Raw genomic sequence first — 15,857 nt, forward strand, 5'->3', positions numbered from 1 at the left:
CCCGAACCTGGGCGCCGGCCTCGGCGCAGCCCTCTCGCCCCCGCGTCCCTTCCAGCCCGGCTCACCTGGCTCTCTGACCTCGAGTCACCACCTCCTAACCCTCCAAGGCCTCTGCTTTGAAGCGGTCCGGGTCCGCAGCGCCGCCTTCGGGGCCTGAAACCCGGAGCTGCGGGCCTGGGTGGGGTGAAGCTTCCTCCGCCCCAGCCCGGCTGCTAAGAAGGGAGGATTCCGCCCTTGGAAATGACTTTTTAAAGGAGCTCGGCCTTCCTCCCATGTCCCTCACCTCCCAGTCCTGTCCCGTCCCTAGCCCACTCTGTGGACAGCAGTTGGTGCAAGCCACCCAGACTGCCCTGAAGGCCCCGAAGGTAGAGAACAGCGCGCACCTGGAGGCGCTCCCGCTCTCCGCCCCCATCACCATCAGCTGTCCAGGCTTCTACCTTTCCCTCGTCTCTAGGGGGCTCCCTCGCTCCCGTCCCCATCTCTGTGCCCCTCTCTGTTGCAGTTGGCTTGGATGCAGCTGGCAAGACTACGATCCTGTACAAACTGAAGTTGGGGGAGATTGTCACCACCATCCCCACCATAGGTGAGCCCCAGGGTGAGGCAGGGAGGATCTGGGAGCGCTGCGGCGGGCCTTCTCCGGATCTGCTGAGGCCCTTATCTGGAGCTGACCATGACACCAGATATTGCTACTTGAGAAGTGGGTCACCATATCTCTACATTGCCGGATGGTGAGGGAGGCCGGATGGATGTGGCCTAGCCCCGCCTCATCTGTTGACAGCCAGTCCTCCTGGGTCCTGTTTCCCTTGGCCTTGATCATTGCCTTCTGGTTTTGTAACCCTGTTGAGATCTGAGTAGTTTTTAGTGAATTCCTTCCTTTCAGGACTTTTTCTCACCCACTTCACCCCACCCCCATTATCTGCAGGCTTCAACGTGGAAACAGTGGAATATAAGAACATCTGTTTCACAGTCTGGGATGTGGGAGGCCAGGACAAGATTCGGCCTCTGTGGCGGCACTACTTCCAGAACACTCAGGTGGAGTATGGGAGGGAACTCCCCAACCCCAAGAAAGGAAAAACTATTAGGACTAGGTGAACTGAGCTTTTGGCTATAGGCAGGGTCCATAAGACAGGAAGACCCACTGCCACCCACTTTGCTAGATTACTCTGCTCATCCTTCAGAACTCACCTTAGTCTTGTTCTTAGGCTTAGCTACCTTAGACTTCTGGGAAGCAGTATTCTGAGGCCACACTGCTTGATTTAGCTCCTTAGTATCTTTCCCTGATCCTTGCTCATCTTTTAGATAGACTGCCTCCTCTGAGATTGGAGGCTGAATCCCTCACAGGGGTTTCTCTAGTTTGTGGCAGGACTTATGCAAAGTCTTAGTGGAAGTTTACCAGATGAGAAGAGCTGACGTAAGTAAAGATGGGAGAAGAGAGAAAGGGCCAGATTACACAGTGTGACCCAGGAGGGAGTGATTGCTTCTCCTTCCTTTCTTCCTTCTCACCCAGGGCCTCATCTTTGTGGTGGACAGTAATGACCGGGAGCGGGTCCAGGAGTCTGCTGATGAACTCCAGAAGATGGTAGGTACCCAGAATCCTAGGAACTGAGCCCTAGGCTTGGGGACAGAACAAACTCTGTGGTGGTATGGAAGTCTGGGAACTCCCAAGTATCAGAGGCCAGAAATGTGATTTTTTTTTTCTTTGTGGATATAACATGTTGTGTCTCTCTCTCTCTGTTGGCATAGGACAGAATTTTTTTCATGAATTTTCATGCCTTCACATCTGAGCCTAGAAGATGGTGGAAGGAGGTGGCGAAAATGGCACCTCACATTCTTGCTTTTTCCACTTGGAAATTGTGTTATTTTGCCTAGGGCAGGTTCTCAAATTAGAAGACCTTTTCTAGACTTAAGTTTAGGCATCCTCAAGTTTATTTATAGCTCTTGATCTTGTGTTTAGCAGTAGACTACCATGCTACTGTGTTTTTTCAACAGAGAAGCTAGAAGGTAGAAAGTAGGGGCTTCCCAACACACCCACCAGAAGAGAACCTGTGGACCCAGTGGGGCCACCAGTTCTACCTTCTCTCTTCCCCTCCCAGCTGCAGGAGGACGAGCTGCGGGATGCGGTGCTGCTGGTGTTTGCCAACAAGCAGGACATGCCCAATGCCATGCCTGTGAGTGAGCTGACTGACAAGCTGGGGCTACAGCACTTGCGCAGCCGTACGGTAAGGATCCCGCTCTGCTTACACTATACCCTGCCTCTCACAGGAGAGCTACAGGCTGTGGCAAGGATATAAAGATACCCCCTTTCTTCCCTGCTGCTGACCTCTTTCTTTCCTTCTTCCCACAGTGGTACGTCCAGGCCACCTGTGCCACCCAAGGCACAGGCCTGTATGATGGGCTGGACTGGCTGTCCCATGAGCTGTCAAAGCGTTAACTCGCCAGGGGCAGGCCCCTGCTGCCCGGAAGCTCCCGCGTGCATCCCCGGGATTACCAGACTCCCGGGCTCCTCAGGCAGTGCCCTTCCCTCCCACTCTTCCCCCCCACAGACAGGCCTCTGCTCCTGCTCCTGCCTGCATGTTCTCTCTGTCGTTGGAGCCTGGAGCCTCACTCTCTGGGCACAGAGGGGTCCACTGTCCTGCCTGCTGGGACCTGCGGAAGGGCTTCCTGGCCAAGGCCCCCTCATCCAGAGGAGGAGCAGGGATCTGGGTTTACTTTTGTTTTTTCTGTTTTGGGTGTAGCCTTGGGGCCAGGTTGTGGGGGTGGGGGGAAGTGAGGGCTCCGGGTGGTGCTATGATGTGGAACTGGATATTGAGTAATAAATTTGCTGTGGTTTGTACTTTGTGTTGTCTGTAACCTAGAAGCTGGATGCTGGTTCATTGGGTACAAAGAGACAATATGGGGGAGGCTCAAAGCAGCTGTGGCTGTAGGGCCAACATATATATGCATACACACACTCATCAAGCTCAGCTTCTCCCTCCTTATTCTTGGACTGGAAATATATAAGGTTTTCAGTAGAGGGAATTTCATTCCTTCCCCTATTCCGAGGAATGTCAGCTGCCGATAATAGAATCTACCTTCTTGGTTCTGTAAACTACCCATCCTAGCTATACAGAGTAATAGTTTTTCACAATTGCTTTACACACAGTGAAGGGAATGTGTGTTAAAAATATTGGTGTGGGTGTGGTGGTGCATGCCTGTAATCCCAGTGTCTCTGGAGGCTAAGGCTAGAGTATCACAAGTTCAAAGCCAACCTCAGTAACTCAGTGAGACCCTGTCTCAAAACTAAAAATGGGCTGGGGATGAGGCTCAGTGGTTAAGTGCCTCTGGGTTCAATCCCTGGTGTGTGTGTGTGTGCGCGCGCACGCACGCAAATATATATATATATTTTTTTTTTAATTTGTATACATGTATATATATGTCCCAAGGCACATTTCAGAAAATATTTCATCAGAACTGGTCTGAGGCCCAATAATATCCATCTCTAAAATTAACTAGATGCTCTGGCACTGGCCAGAATCAAATTGCCTTATTTTACAAAACACTGATAGAGTCTAGGAGTTACATACAGTTCCTTGCTCAGCACCACTGGACTCTATACCTAAGAAGTCCCCATCTACAGGGACTCAAAACACATGTAAGGAATTGGGTTGTGGGCTGATTCTGCCCATCTTCCCTTTCGATTCCAGCAAGGCTTAGAACCCATCAACACTGCCATCATTTCTTGTTGTCTTTCTCCCATTTTTCTCCATGTATTTAGTTTCTCCAGTTTCTGGGCTAGGTTTTCTCCTTGAGTTTTGCAAGAAGTATCCCAAAGACCATTGGACAATAGAGCCTCTGTGGGGAAAGACTGGTATCCTCATGGGCAGCTCTGGTTGTCTGCCCAGCCAGCTGATCTGCCTGCTAGTGCAGCTGGGAGTTGGTAAGGATGGTGCTGGGGGCTCCTCCACCCAGACCCCTTATGCTGTCCCGAGTCAGCCCTTTCAGACCAATAGGAATTATTCCATTTTCCCTGGTTGTCTATCTAGGGTTTCCTCAAACTTCCTATAAACCAACTTCTGAAGACTTTGGCCTCATCTTCCCAAGGGCTCTAAAAGATGATGGATTTTTCTTGGGTATCTTGAACTTAAAAAAATACTTAAAACCACAAAAGAGTCAGACAGAACACACTTTCTGGGAAGAAAGCAGTTGATTTCTATCCCATTAATGAGAAACAGGTAAAGAAACGGAAGGACATGGCTAAAGTTGCAAGTTATGGTTCTAATTCCCAGTTAGCTCAGCCTACCTCATTGCCTGGAATGACACGGGGAGGCAAATGCTAGAGGCTTTAGACCCTCCTCCTCTGGACCGTGGATTGATGGTGCTGGGCCAGTGCCCTTTCCCCACTGTGTTGGGATAAGAGGCAACCATCACAGTCACAATGCTCCCGGGTCACAGAGGTGCCAGGCCATAGGCCAACCTCTTTTGAGAAGTTCCCTCTGGGAACATCTTCTGGTGGGTACTACAGACCTTATTCGGGGCCCTATGGCCTGTGGAACCTCACCGCTGGGGGGAAGGCTGGGCCTGTGGGAGTCATCATCTGTAGCACTAGCCTCATGGATGAAATGGAATGGACAACCAGACATCCTAAGGCAGAGGATCTAAGGGTTGGGCTCCTCAACTGGGCAGGAACTTACCTCACTTTTGAAGCATACAAAAATACAGTCACAACTACTGCAAAGAGTTTGGGCAGAAAACAGGTAACAAGGCAAACTTTCTGAACAGCCAATCTGTGTGTGTGTGTGTGTGGCAGAGAGGGTGCACTCTCGACCTAATCATCTTTCCTAATCCTTGCCATTGCCTAGCCAAGACCCTTCTACTGCAGGCTTCTGCTCATGGGTCTGCACTGCTCCATCTCTTTCCCCAAGGTGAAGCCTCAACCCTGGCCTGGCTGCCTTGCCCTGTTCTGCTCCCTACCCTCTATCCCAGCCCAGGGTGGTTGTGTCATCACAAAGAGAAGTGGAGAGCCCAGCTGAAGGCAGAACTGTGGGTATCCAGGGGAAGTTGGACCAGTTGGACTGTAGTGCAAGGCCTGTTTCTATTCTGGTTGTAGTTTGAAAATGGAGTATTCTAGAAGTACTTGCGGAGACTCCATTTCCACTTTAGAAAAAACTGTAGGCATCTCTGGAATGGGGGCTAGAGTGAGGCAGGAGTAAAATATTCTACCTTATAATAAAGTTGACCACAGTGAACCAGGCAATTGCATCTTAGTGGTTTACTCTTGGAGCTGGGCATATCTATAAAAGCTCTTGCTTTTCTCCTGCCCTGTTGGGGAGGTTGCCTGTAGGTATGGAGGTTTAGTTGAATGTGCTATCAAGGGGCAACAGTAAGGACAAAAAAAGTAAAATTTAAACCAAAGCTTTTCTTATAAAATTAGGTATTGAAGAATGGAATTAAGGAAGGGAGAAAGAGGTTTACCTTTGGTTAGCTGGCGATGAGCATCTAGAACTTCTCTTTAGATCTTGAGGAACCCTATGGTGGAATGGCCCAGAGATCTTTCTATTACTATTAGTTGGGAGAGTGGAAGAGCTGACAGCAAGGAGACACCAGGGCAGACATGGAGGGGAAGGTGGTTGGTCTTGGTAAGTGCAGGGGTGATAACAAGGGTTATGGTTGTGGGATTTCTCAGTGTAGTTACTTGGCAGCACTGATTTCCCTCTTTTTGCACCATTCATGCCTCCAGACCTGGGAGCTCCTGGTTAGCAATGAACATGAGGCACAGGCTGTGATACGACTAAAGAGCTTGCAGGGTCTCTACCTTCTCTGTGAGGCAGATGGCACTGTGAGCTATGGCCGGCCAAAGAACAGCCACCATGGATGCTTCCTACTCCGTTTCCACCGGAATGGCAAGTGGACCCTCCAGTGCATAATCTCTGGTCGTTATCTGGAGTCCGATGGTGAGGATGTGTTCTGCAACTCCCAGGTCCTCTCTGCTTACCATATGTGGACCCCCCGGCCAGCCCTGCATGTCCATGTGACCCTGTACAGCCCTGTCTACCACAGCTACGCCCGGGCTGACCACACTGTGGGCCGCATCTGGGTGGATGCAGCAGTCCCCTGCCTGGAAGAATGTGGCTTCTTGTTGCACTTCCAAGATGGATGCTACCACCTGGAGACCTCTACTCACCACTTCTTGTCCCATGTAGACCGGCTGGTTGCCCAAACATCACCACAAACAGCTTTTCATATGCAAGTACGGCCTGGAGGGCTTGTGGCACTGTGTGATGGAGAAGGTGGTTCATTATATCCACATGGTGCACATATGCTCCTGGGCCTGGGCTCCAATCCCATGAAGGGCCAGGAGTGGTTCATCCTACAGCACTTCCCAACCTGGGTCAGCCTCAGGTCAAAGGCTCGGAAGTTCATTTCAGTCATCTACGGCAAGTGCGGGCTCCAACACAGCCATGGAGGGAGGAAGGACCTTCTGTTGAAAAGAGGAAATGAATCTGGGCTCTATAAGGGTGTTTTGTTTTGTTTGTTCCTTCCAGTAATAAGATTGAACCCAGGGCCTCGTTCATACTGGGCCAGCACTTTACCATTGAGCTACATCTCAACCCTTTTTAAATGAATTTTATTTTGAGATATGGTCTTACTAAGATACCTAGGCTGGCCTCAAACTTGTAGTCCGCCTTCCTCAGCCTCTTGGAGTAGCTGGGATTATAGGCATGTGCCAAGGGTTTTTGAACCTGCTTATCAGGAAGATCCTGGTGTCCCAAAGGAGGTCTCTTGTGGAATAGAAAAGGACAAAAAAAAAAATCAGGGATATGGGGATTTGGAGAAAAGTCACTTGAGTTAGACTATGGTCCAACATAGGTGATGGAGGTTGAGGAGGGAAAGTAGGGGGAAGTTCAGCAATAGGCATGAAGGAGGAGCCAGGCTTGAGTTCTAATGACATGCACTTCCTCTACAGATGCTGAGGTGTGTGCTGCCTCTGAGCAATTGACCCCAATGTCATTGTTCCAGTTTGAATGTGACTGTGAGATCCCCACTTTGCAGCTTCGTTCAGCCAATGGCTACTACCTAGCCCAGGTAAGACTTTGGCTTTCAAAGCAAGAAACCATAAGCTCTGTGCTCTCTCTTTCTAGACACACTTCCTCCTTCTCCAAGGCAGATAACAAGATGGACAGATGAACAGTGAAGGGCCTTGCCTCATAAACATTCATTTTAAACCTCTTTTTAAAAAATCAACTTTATTGAGGCATAACTTAAATATACAACATATATATATATATGATGTATACTTAATGATGATATATATAGTGTTTAATATGTAGCCTATATACTTTTATTACATGAGTTAAATACACATCCAATTTAAGTATAAAATTCAGAAGATTTTAACAAATGTATACACCCATACAACCATGCCACAAGTTACAGGATTTTTGTGGGTGTTTTTGGTACCAGGAATTGAATTTAGGGACACTCAACCACTGAACCACATCCCCAGCCCTTTTTGTATTTTATTTAGAGACAGAGTCTCACTGAGTTGCTTAGTGCCTCGCTGTTGCTGAAGCTGACTTTGAATTTATGATCCCCCTGCCTAAGCCTCCCAAGCCCCTAGGATTACAGGCATGCGCCACCACACCTGGCAAAGCTTCTCACTCAAGTTATAGAATATTTCTACCACCATAAAACTCATTTCTGCCCCCTTCCAGTCTGTTTACCTCCACCTGTGACCCTCCCACACCACTGATCTGTGTTCTGCCATTATGGATTAGACTTGCCCATTCTAGAATTTCATATAAAGGAAATTATATGGTATATATACCTTTTTTTTGGACAACACAAGGTATTAAGATTCACCCATGTTGTTGCACTTATCAGTAGTTCATTCCTTTTTTTTTTTTTTGCTGATTAGTATTCTCTAATACTACTCATAAACATAAACATGATTTGTTTATCCATTCATTTGTTCATGAACATTTGAGTTGTTTCCAGTTTGGATTGTGATGAATAAAATTGCTATGAGAACCTGTAGACAAGTCTTTTTTGTGCCTATTTATTTATTTATTTGGGGGTAAATGCCCACAGATAGAATTACTGGTTCATAAATCTGTATTTAACTTTATGAGAAAATGTCAGCCAGCACAGTGGCTGGCAAAAGTCTAAAGTCCCAAAAACTTGAAGGCAAGAGGATCACAGTTCGAAATCAGCCTCAGCAATTAAGGGAGACCCTGCCTCAAAATTTTAAAAGGGGAGGGGGTTGGAAATATAGCTCAATGGTGAAGGGCCCATAGTTCAATTCCCAGTACCACAAAAAAGAGTTAGTTTTCTAAAGTGAGTATACTATTTTGCATTTTTACCAGCAATTTATGTGAGCTCCTCTAATTGTTCTATATTCTCACCAATACATGATATTGCCTTCTTTTTAATTATAGCTACTCTAGAGGGTGCATAATGACATCTATGATGGGTTTAGTTTGAGGGTACAATTACAATCAGTCATTCTTAATCGGTCATGTTTTTGTTGGCCGTTTGCATATCTCCTCTGTGAGGTGGCTGTTCAAATCTTTTACCCATTCATTGCTGGAATAATGCCAAGTTGGAAGGGGTCTTTATAAGTTCTAAATTTAAGTCTTTTGACAAATATATGTATTATAAATATTTTCTCCCAATATATGGCTTTTCTTTTCATGTACTTAATGGTCTTTTAGAAGCAAGTTTTTAATTTCAATGAAGTCAAGTTTGTTAATTTTTAAATATTTACTGCTCTTTTTTTTTTTTTTGGAAGCAAGAAATCATTGCCTGCTCCAAAGTTACAAAGGATTTCTCTAAACTTTTCTTCTAGATGTTTTATAGTTTAACTCTCTTTTATGTCTATGATCCATTTCAAAATGATTTTAGAGTCAGGGCCAAGATTTATTTTTCTCCTTATGATAGCCTGGTCCCTCTTTTTATGCTGTGATCTGAGATACAATACAGGCTAGGGGAAGTGGAAGAGCTGAGGTCACAATATGCCTTCCAGAAGGATCTGAAAGCATAAAGTATGCTCTGGGGTAGGATGTGCGAAGAGGTCCAGGAATAAAAATATGGGAAGAAAGCTGAAATTGTGGTTCTTACTTATGGTTCCTTTTCTCTGGTATCTAGCGGCGCCACAAGTCAGTGATAGCTGATGGGCATCCAATGGAGTCTGACACCTTCTTCCGTGTGCACTGGAATTGTGGCAAGATTATTCTGCAGTCTTCCAATGGGCGCTTTTTGACTACTGCTGCCAATGGCCTGCTGATGGCCAGTGCTACCATTCCAGGTGAGCTGAGCAGCCTTATTGCCAGGTTATTTCAAGCCAGGGATGCTTTATCAAGGAGCTAAAATGTGACTTTTTTTTTAAGGCATTGGAAGCACTGGAGTTGGGTCATAAGATTTAGGTCCACATAACCACTCAGTCACTGAATTTTTAAATCTCTTGAGCAAGTCACCAGTTTGAGCCCCAGTTTTATCATCTGTAAAAATGAACATGATATCTACTCTGCTGCCTCATAGGGTTGTCATAAGCATTGGATAGATTAACAAATCCCTAAGGAAGGAAGAATATTCAAATTTCTTGGGCTCCACACTGTGTTAGGTGCTCTCACAAACATTGCACAAGTGCCCTAACATAAAACAAAGCAGGTGTTCACTAAATGTTAAGATAGTAACAATAGCCTTCTTTAGTTAGGATTCCCTTCCTGCTTCCATCTTAGAAAACATTTAGAGACATCTCAACCAGATTTCTCCTCCCTGTTTCTTTCAGGTCCAAATGAGGAGCTTGGGATTCGATTTGCCAACCGCCCTTTCCTTGTTTTGCGAGGTCGGTATGGGTATGTGGGCTCCTCATCAGAGCATGACCTCATACAGTGCAATATGGATGAACCCGACTGCATTCACCTTCTGCCCTGCCGTCAGGGCATCTACCACTTCCAGGGTGGGTGGTTGCTTTTCCCCACTCCAAGGTTCAAATCCAGCCCCTGCTTTAGCCCTAGCCCAGATTTAAGGATAGCCACTTAGGGCCTTCTCATCATTCATCGGAAAGGGGAAAACCAAGCCAGGCACAGTGGCACATGTCTGTAATCCCAACGAATTGGGAGGCTAAGGCAAGAGGATTCCAAGTTCAAGGCCAGCCTCAGCAACTTAGGGTGGCCCTAAGTAACTTAATGAGACCCTTTCTCAAAATGAAGAATAAAAAGGGCTGGGGATGTAGCTCAGTGGTAAAGTGTCCCTGGGTTCAATCTCTGGCACCAAGAAAGAAAGAAAAAAAGATAGAAAGAAAAGGGAAAACTGAGTTTTTGTTTGTTTTCACACTTCAAGACTCCAGAGTGGGTTGGCAGACCAGGAACATGTTGACCTTCCTGCATTTCTGCAGAAGGACTTGCCAACCCAGGCAGGATAGGGCCAGTAGGGGAGGGTAGCATGCCTCCAGGAAGCCCCCTCAGAGGCTACACTGCTGGAGGACTCCCTTCCAAACAACCCACCGACCTGAGCTCTTCCCTCCCCAGCACAGGGTGGATCCTTCTGGTCAATAACATCCTTTGGCTCCTTCCGCCCTTGGGGAAAGTTTGCCCTCAACTTCTGCATAGAACTTCATGGAAGCAACTTGCTCACAGTGCTGGCACCCAATGGCTTTTACATTCGAGCCGACCGAAGTGGCACCCTAATGGCAGACAGCGAAGATGTTACCAAAGAGTGTATCTGGGAATTTTAGGTAAGGGGAGAGTAGGTAGGGACTTGGGACTAGGGGAGCAGAGTGGGGAGGTGGATGGGGACATGTGTAATGGAGACACCAAAATGCACTACTGGGCTGACTTCTGTCCAAGATTTGATTAACTTCAGACATATTCCAAATCCATGCCATTCCTTATGGACTTCTAAACTTGGATTATCTAGAGAGGAGAGAAGAAATCATATCTCGATTATGCCATACTGAAGTGTGCTTCCAAGCAAAACTGGAGGGAACAGAGTGAGATGTGCTTGCCTACTTCTCCTATATAAGATGCAGAATTTGTCTTATTTGGGAGATAAATGAGTGACTTTTAAGGATGTGTGAAGGTGGAAAAAAAAGATATGCTTTTTATTCTATGCACTTTTTATCCCTATCCCATGGATCCCTGGCTCTCCAATATTTATCTCTAGCCCTGATCCTCCTTGGCAACTATAATTTCACCTCTCTCCTGAAGGAACCAAAGTTAAGTCCACTTCACCCTGCCAGTCCCTCAAATTCAGCATAGCTGAAATCAGCTCCCCAGCCTCCTTTCCTAACATGATTCTCTTCTACCATCTTGTTTTCTTTCCGGTCATCTCAGGCACTGCCAAAACCCCAAGATGCTCAGGCTCAAGACTATCTCTGCCTTGCTCCTTTGGCCCCTTCATCAAACTCTGACAATTCTTGAGAACTTTCTTAGCAATGCCTCTTGAGGGCTTGCTGCTTCAGAATGACCCTGGCAGTCCCAGGTTTTTCATCAAAAGCCTGCCCTGTTCCCATCGCTCCTCAGCAGCACTCCCTGCTCCCAGATCCATCCCCACCCAATCTCTACACTCAGAGTGAGTTTACTTTCTTAAAGTGCAGCTTCCCTTTTACTGTTTTTCCTTTAAAACAATCCAGGGCACCTTGTTGTTCTTTGTCCTGAAACTTCACAATCAGTCTCACTTTCCTGGCTTGGAAAGTCACAGGATGTTGTAGAAAGCACTTTGGTTTTGCCATCAGACAGACCTTGAATCAAGAGCTAATGAGCTTGTAAGCTAGCTCTGTGACTTTAGGGAAATTACTTTCACATTTTTAGGTCTCCCATGTTCCCTATAAAATGGGAACTACTACACCAGAAGTATTAGGAAGGTTAAATATCAGTCCGCATCTATATATGGACCCTGAGTATGTATTCAATCTTTCCCATTTTCTGCCAGTTTTCTACACAAACTCTTTACTATGGCCAAAATGAGAAAAATAAAATGAAATTCCATCCAGCTTCAGCTTTCTTAACTATTTCATGAAGAGTTTATTGAACTTAAAAATTTCAGGATCCTTCCAAGCCTAATAGACAGTGTACTGTAGTGGTCATTTCTAGTCTCAGACCTGGACTATAATTAGGTGTTTTATCAATTAAATTTTGTTGCTTGATTTTAAGCAAATGAACTTCTCAAAGCCTGTTTCTTGTGGGTGAAATAGGAACCTAATATTGACTTGGTAGGATAGTTATGAAGATTGCACGAGAGAATGAATGCAAAATGCTTGGTGAAAGTTGGCACCTAGCACACCCTCATTCTATCAAAGTCTCTGATCCAGTTCAAATTCTTAATAAACTAGGGCCAGGGGTGTAGCTCAATGGTAAAGCACACATATAACATTCTTGAGGGTTGGTATCTAACCCAGCAACAAAAGAAAACAAAACAAAATCAACAAAAGACAAATTCTTAGTAAATTATTTTTCTTGTTGACTTTGGTATTCCTCTGAACTTCTATGGGAGGTGTTTTGTTTTGTTTTTTTCCCCCACCACTAAAAAAAAAAAAAAAAAAAAAAATCCTGCCTTTTCCTGTAAGTAAACTTCACATGTGTCTGGTGTTTATCTCTCTTGAAGGATGGGGCAAATCATTTTATTTCCTCTTCCCCCCCACCCAGGATCTTACCCAATAGTCTCCTAAAAGCTAGAAATGACTACAAATGACAGATAACTAAAAATGTTTGTTTCTTGTTCCCTCCCAGGCCAACAGGATGCCACCTGCCAAACTCCAAATCCTCCAGAAAAATACTACTGCACTAAACAGAACAGGAACCCCAGAGTCAAGATCCGAGAGAAGAATATCTGTTACACAACTTTTCCTACCCAGTTTAGCAAAACACCTGTTTTGAGCAACAATACATCACAACAGGCCACCGTAAAAAATCCTTGTGTACATCTGACTCTGAAGAGAGTAGGGGTAGAGCTGAGGGTAGAGACTGAGTCTCCAGGCTGCTGTAAATTCCATTAAGGAGAAAAGGAGACCAAATGGTAACCAGTTCTTCCACTCATCCTCTTTATCACTACCCAGAACCACTAATCTTTTCCTAGTGGTCCCACGAGGATCCAATCTTGCCCTGAAGGATTCAGAAATAAGATATGACTTTAAATGTGCCTTTTGTTCAGAACAAATGAAGAATTGTTAATCCTATGGGCATAGGGTAATGGTAATTACACTTTACACCTGTATGGCCCACCCTCTGGCCTCCCTCTTCTACAGTTCAACAGATTTCCCTGCCCTATCATCGTCTTTGATCCAGTGAAGTGGACCCCACTGTACTTCCTCTACCATTTCTCACCCTTTACAGGGAGCTGAAGTTCTTTGACCAAGGTCCCATGCCTAACGGCAAAAGAGCTTCACCTCTAACTCAAATTTTCTGACCCTGATGTTTGCTATTCTTTCCAGCAAAGCAGGATTTCTAAATATGTCCTTCATTCCTGCTCTGTCTTTATAGTTTGGGCCTTTATCTACCTAATAATTACCCTATTAATGTTTTTTGTATTGACACAGACTCAAACACATTTATTTAGAAAGCAATATGTTTATCACTATCATAAAGCAAAAAATCCAAATGGCTTGCCATAAGTAGAAAGTTGACTATAAAAATAAATACAATGAAAACAAAATGTTATTATCAAATCCCAGTTAGATTCCCCCTCTCCACCCAAGACTCCCTTTTCTCCTTAAAAGGGAATTTAACAACTGTTAAAGAGGTGCTAAATGAATCAAAATGGAATTTTTGATGCAATTAGACTTGAAAAGAAGTTGAAAAGGGAACGTTTTCTCAACTTCTAACTCGCTGTTATTTAAAGCAGTGGCCACACAACTCCTAAAATATTTCTACACATCAGCAGTGATGCCTGTCTTCCACTTTGGGAAAATTGCCCCATAACATAATACATGTCTGATTTTTAAGTCTCTTGAGAAGAGAAGACTAAAACCAGAATATGAGAGAGATTCAGTTTGGATAGAAGAAAATTACCTAACTCTGTAAGTATATTTCTCCTCAAGAAACTTCAAGATAATTTGCGAGGTACAGTGGCACACTCCTGTAATCCCAGCTATGTGGAAGGCCGAGGCAGCAGGATGGCAAGTTCAGGACTGGCCAGGGCAACTTAGGAAACCTTGTCTCAAAATGAAAAATGAAAGGGCTGGGGGTATAGCTACTGGTAGAGTGCCCATGGGTTCAATCCCTAGTTCCACAAAAGTGAAAAAAAAAAAGATTTTTTTAAATTTAATAAGTGAAGGTTGAAAATGCCAAACTAAAGCATCTACTTTCCTGGAGAGCACTAAGCACAGGACCCTGTGGGGCATAAGGAACATGTCTGTAGTTAGAGCACTTGGGAGGCTGAGTCAGGAGGTTCACTTGAGCCCAGGAGTCTGAGATCAGCCTAGGCAACCCAGTGAGACCCTGCCTAAAGAAATGTCCTATCTAGCTGGGCATAGTGACCAACTGTGTAATCCCAGTTGCTTGGGAGGCTGAGGTAGGAGGATCACAAGTTCAAAGCCAGCCTTCGCAACTTAGTGAGATTCTAAGCAGTTCAGTAAGACTCTGCCTCTAAATAAAACATAAAACGGGCTAGGGATGTGGCTCAGCCCCTGGGTTCAGCCTCCAGTACCAAAAAAAAAAAAAGTCCTAATAAAGAGATAGAACCTCAGAAGTCATCTAATGCGGAATCTCTTCCTCAGCATTCCATAAATACATACATATGCTCAGATGCACAGGCATGTGTGCACAGGGATATACATGTGTGCACACACACACACACATACACACACAATCTTATACCCAGTTTCTCATAAGTGGTTATTGGTCTTTTGCCTAAAGGAGTCATAGGGACTCAGCTGAGGCAACTTCTTCATTGCAGATGTCTATCCTGTGCTGTGCAGATTGTCACCCCATAAAATCTTGCCTATTTCCCTGGGCAGTTCTGTCCAGCAGGACCACCCACTTGAAAGTAGAGAAGGCAGGCAGTGACAGGGTGTGCTCTATTATGCTGAAAAGTGCATTCTTGAACTGTTATCCCATAGAACCTTCTGTACTGCTGGAAATGCTTTATAATCTTTTCTGTCCAGTATTATAACCATGAGCCACATGTGGCATTTGAAATGTGGGTAGTGAGAGTAAGAAGCTGAATTGTTCATTTTATTTGATGTGAATGACATTTAAGTGGCTACATGTTGCTGGTCACTAATTACTGAAAAGCATAGTTTTGGGTTATTTGTTAATAAAAAGATCTCTTGAGTGACAACTTCTGGATCAGTACTTATCCAAGGTGGGAGTAAACAAATATGACTCCACTCCCCCATTCCCAACCCTCTTGGCACTATTACTATTTATCTTCTGACCTTCAAAAGGGAAAGAATTTGGAGATATGAGCTCATTCATCTTTCTGAGTATCCCCTTCTTCACCTTCTTTTCTCTGTTTTCCTCCCTTTCCCCACATCCCAAGATTCCACAGGAAGGACCTAGAGCTTTCTTTGCAAGGGGACAGACTTGAGAAAATTCAGAACTTACTGCCAAGAAGAACCAATCAAACATGCCCTTGAGCATGTATAAATGGAAAAGCAGGATATGAAAAATGCCATTTCTACTCTATTTGCCATGATGACAAAAATACACATGCATTAGGGAATCAATGTCTATTTTTTAAAAAATATTTATTTTTTATTTGTAGTTGGACACAATACCTTTATTTTATTTATTTTTTTTATGTGGTGCTGAGGATCAAATCCAGGGCCTTGCACGTGCTAGGTGAGCACTCTACTACTGAGCTACAACCCCAGCCCCCTCAATGTCTATTTTTCAAACTAAGGAATTATAATAAATTTTCTTAGGTGAATATATGGTATT

The 15,857-nt window shown here is 44.9% G+C and overlaps 3 protein-coding genes across 6 annotated transcripts in view; 2 read left to right on the forward strand and 1 right to left on the reverse strand.

Annotated features, from left to right (window-relative positions):
* Nucleotides 1-381, reverse strand: part of Znf800 (zinc finger protein 800) — a 192,237-nt gene extending 191,856 nt beyond the window's left edge. For 2 of the 3 annotated variants that reach the window (XM_015488302.2, XM_048786067.1), the window contains exon 1: nucleotides 66-379. The gene's annotated coding sequence lies outside the window, so the exon portion shown is untranslated. Of the gene's footprint in view, nucleotides 1-65 lie in introns of all 3 variants that reach the window. The other variant, XM_048786068.1, reaches the window with a different exon arrangement.
* On the forward strand, nucleotides 273-2,833 carry Arf5 (ADP ribosylation factor 5). The gene is made up of 6 exons (XM_015488202.1): nucleotides 273-329; nucleotides 370-583; nucleotides 923-1,032; nucleotides 1,508-1,579; nucleotides 2,094-2,219; nucleotides 2,345-2,833. The coding sequence occupies exons 1-6, from the start codon at nucleotides 273-275 to the stop codon at nucleotides 2,429-2,431; spliced, it is 666 nt and encodes a 221-aa protein (XP_015343688.1). The 3' UTR covers nucleotides 2,432-2,833.
* A 1,589-nt stretch (nucleotides 2,834-4,422) lies between these two features.
* On the forward strand, nucleotides 4,423-13,111 carry Fscn3 (fascin actin-bundling protein 3). 2 transcript variants are annotated; one of them, XM_048785932.1, is made up of 7 exons: nucleotides 4,423-4,733; nucleotides 5,717-6,413; nucleotides 6,944-7,062; nucleotides 9,124-9,283; nucleotides 9,767-9,937; nucleotides 10,514-10,714; nucleotides 12,708-13,111. In XM_048785932.1, exons 1-7 carry the CDS (start codon nucleotides 4,590-4,592, stop codon nucleotides 12,971-12,973), a joined length of 1,758 nt encoding a protein of 585 aa, XP_048641889.1. In that variant the 5' UTR covers nucleotides 4,423-4,589; the 3' UTR covers nucleotides 12,974-13,111. The 2 variants fall into 2 exon arrangements, with proteins under 2 accessions (XP_048641889.1, XP_015343919.1); XM_015488433.2 differs by lacking the exon at nucleotides 12,708-13,111 and having other exon boundaries at nucleotides 4,470-4,733; nucleotides 10,509-10,714.
* Nucleotides 13,112-15,857: the final 2,746 nt, after the last annotated feature.

The sequence above is a fragment of the Marmota marmota genome, unplaced genomic scaffold (genome assembly GCF_001458135.2).
Source record: "Marmota marmota marmota unplaced genomic scaffold, marMar, whole genome shotgun sequence".
NCBI lineage: Eukaryota > Metazoa > Chordata > Mammalia > Rodentia > Sciuridae > Marmota > Marmota marmota.

Coding starts and splice junctions, on each gene's coding strand:
- Arf5 (XM_015488202.1), top strand. CDS start 273: ATGTCCCTCACCTCCCAGTCCTGTCCCGTCCCTAGCCCACTCTGTGGA. Junction 1,033..1,507: donor ACTACTTCCAGAACACTCAG/GTGGAGTATGGG, acceptor CTTCTCACCCAG/GGCCTCATCTTTGTGGTGGA. Junction 1,580..2,093: donor CTGATGAACTCCAGAAGATG/GTAGGTACCCAG, acceptor TTCCCCTCCCAG/CTGCAGGAGGACGAGCTGCG.
- Fscn3 (XM_048785932.1), top strand. CDS start 4,590: ATGGATGAAATGGAATGGACAACCAGACATCCTAAGGCAGAGGATCTA. Junction 7,063..9,123: donor ATGGCTACTACCTAGCCCAG/GTAAGACTTTGG, acceptor TCTGGTATCTAG/CGGCGCCACAAGTCAGTGAT. Junction 9,284..9,766: donor GGCCAGTGCTACCATTCCAG/GTGAGCTGAGCA, acceptor TGTTTCTTTCAG/GTCCAAATGAGGAGCTTGGG.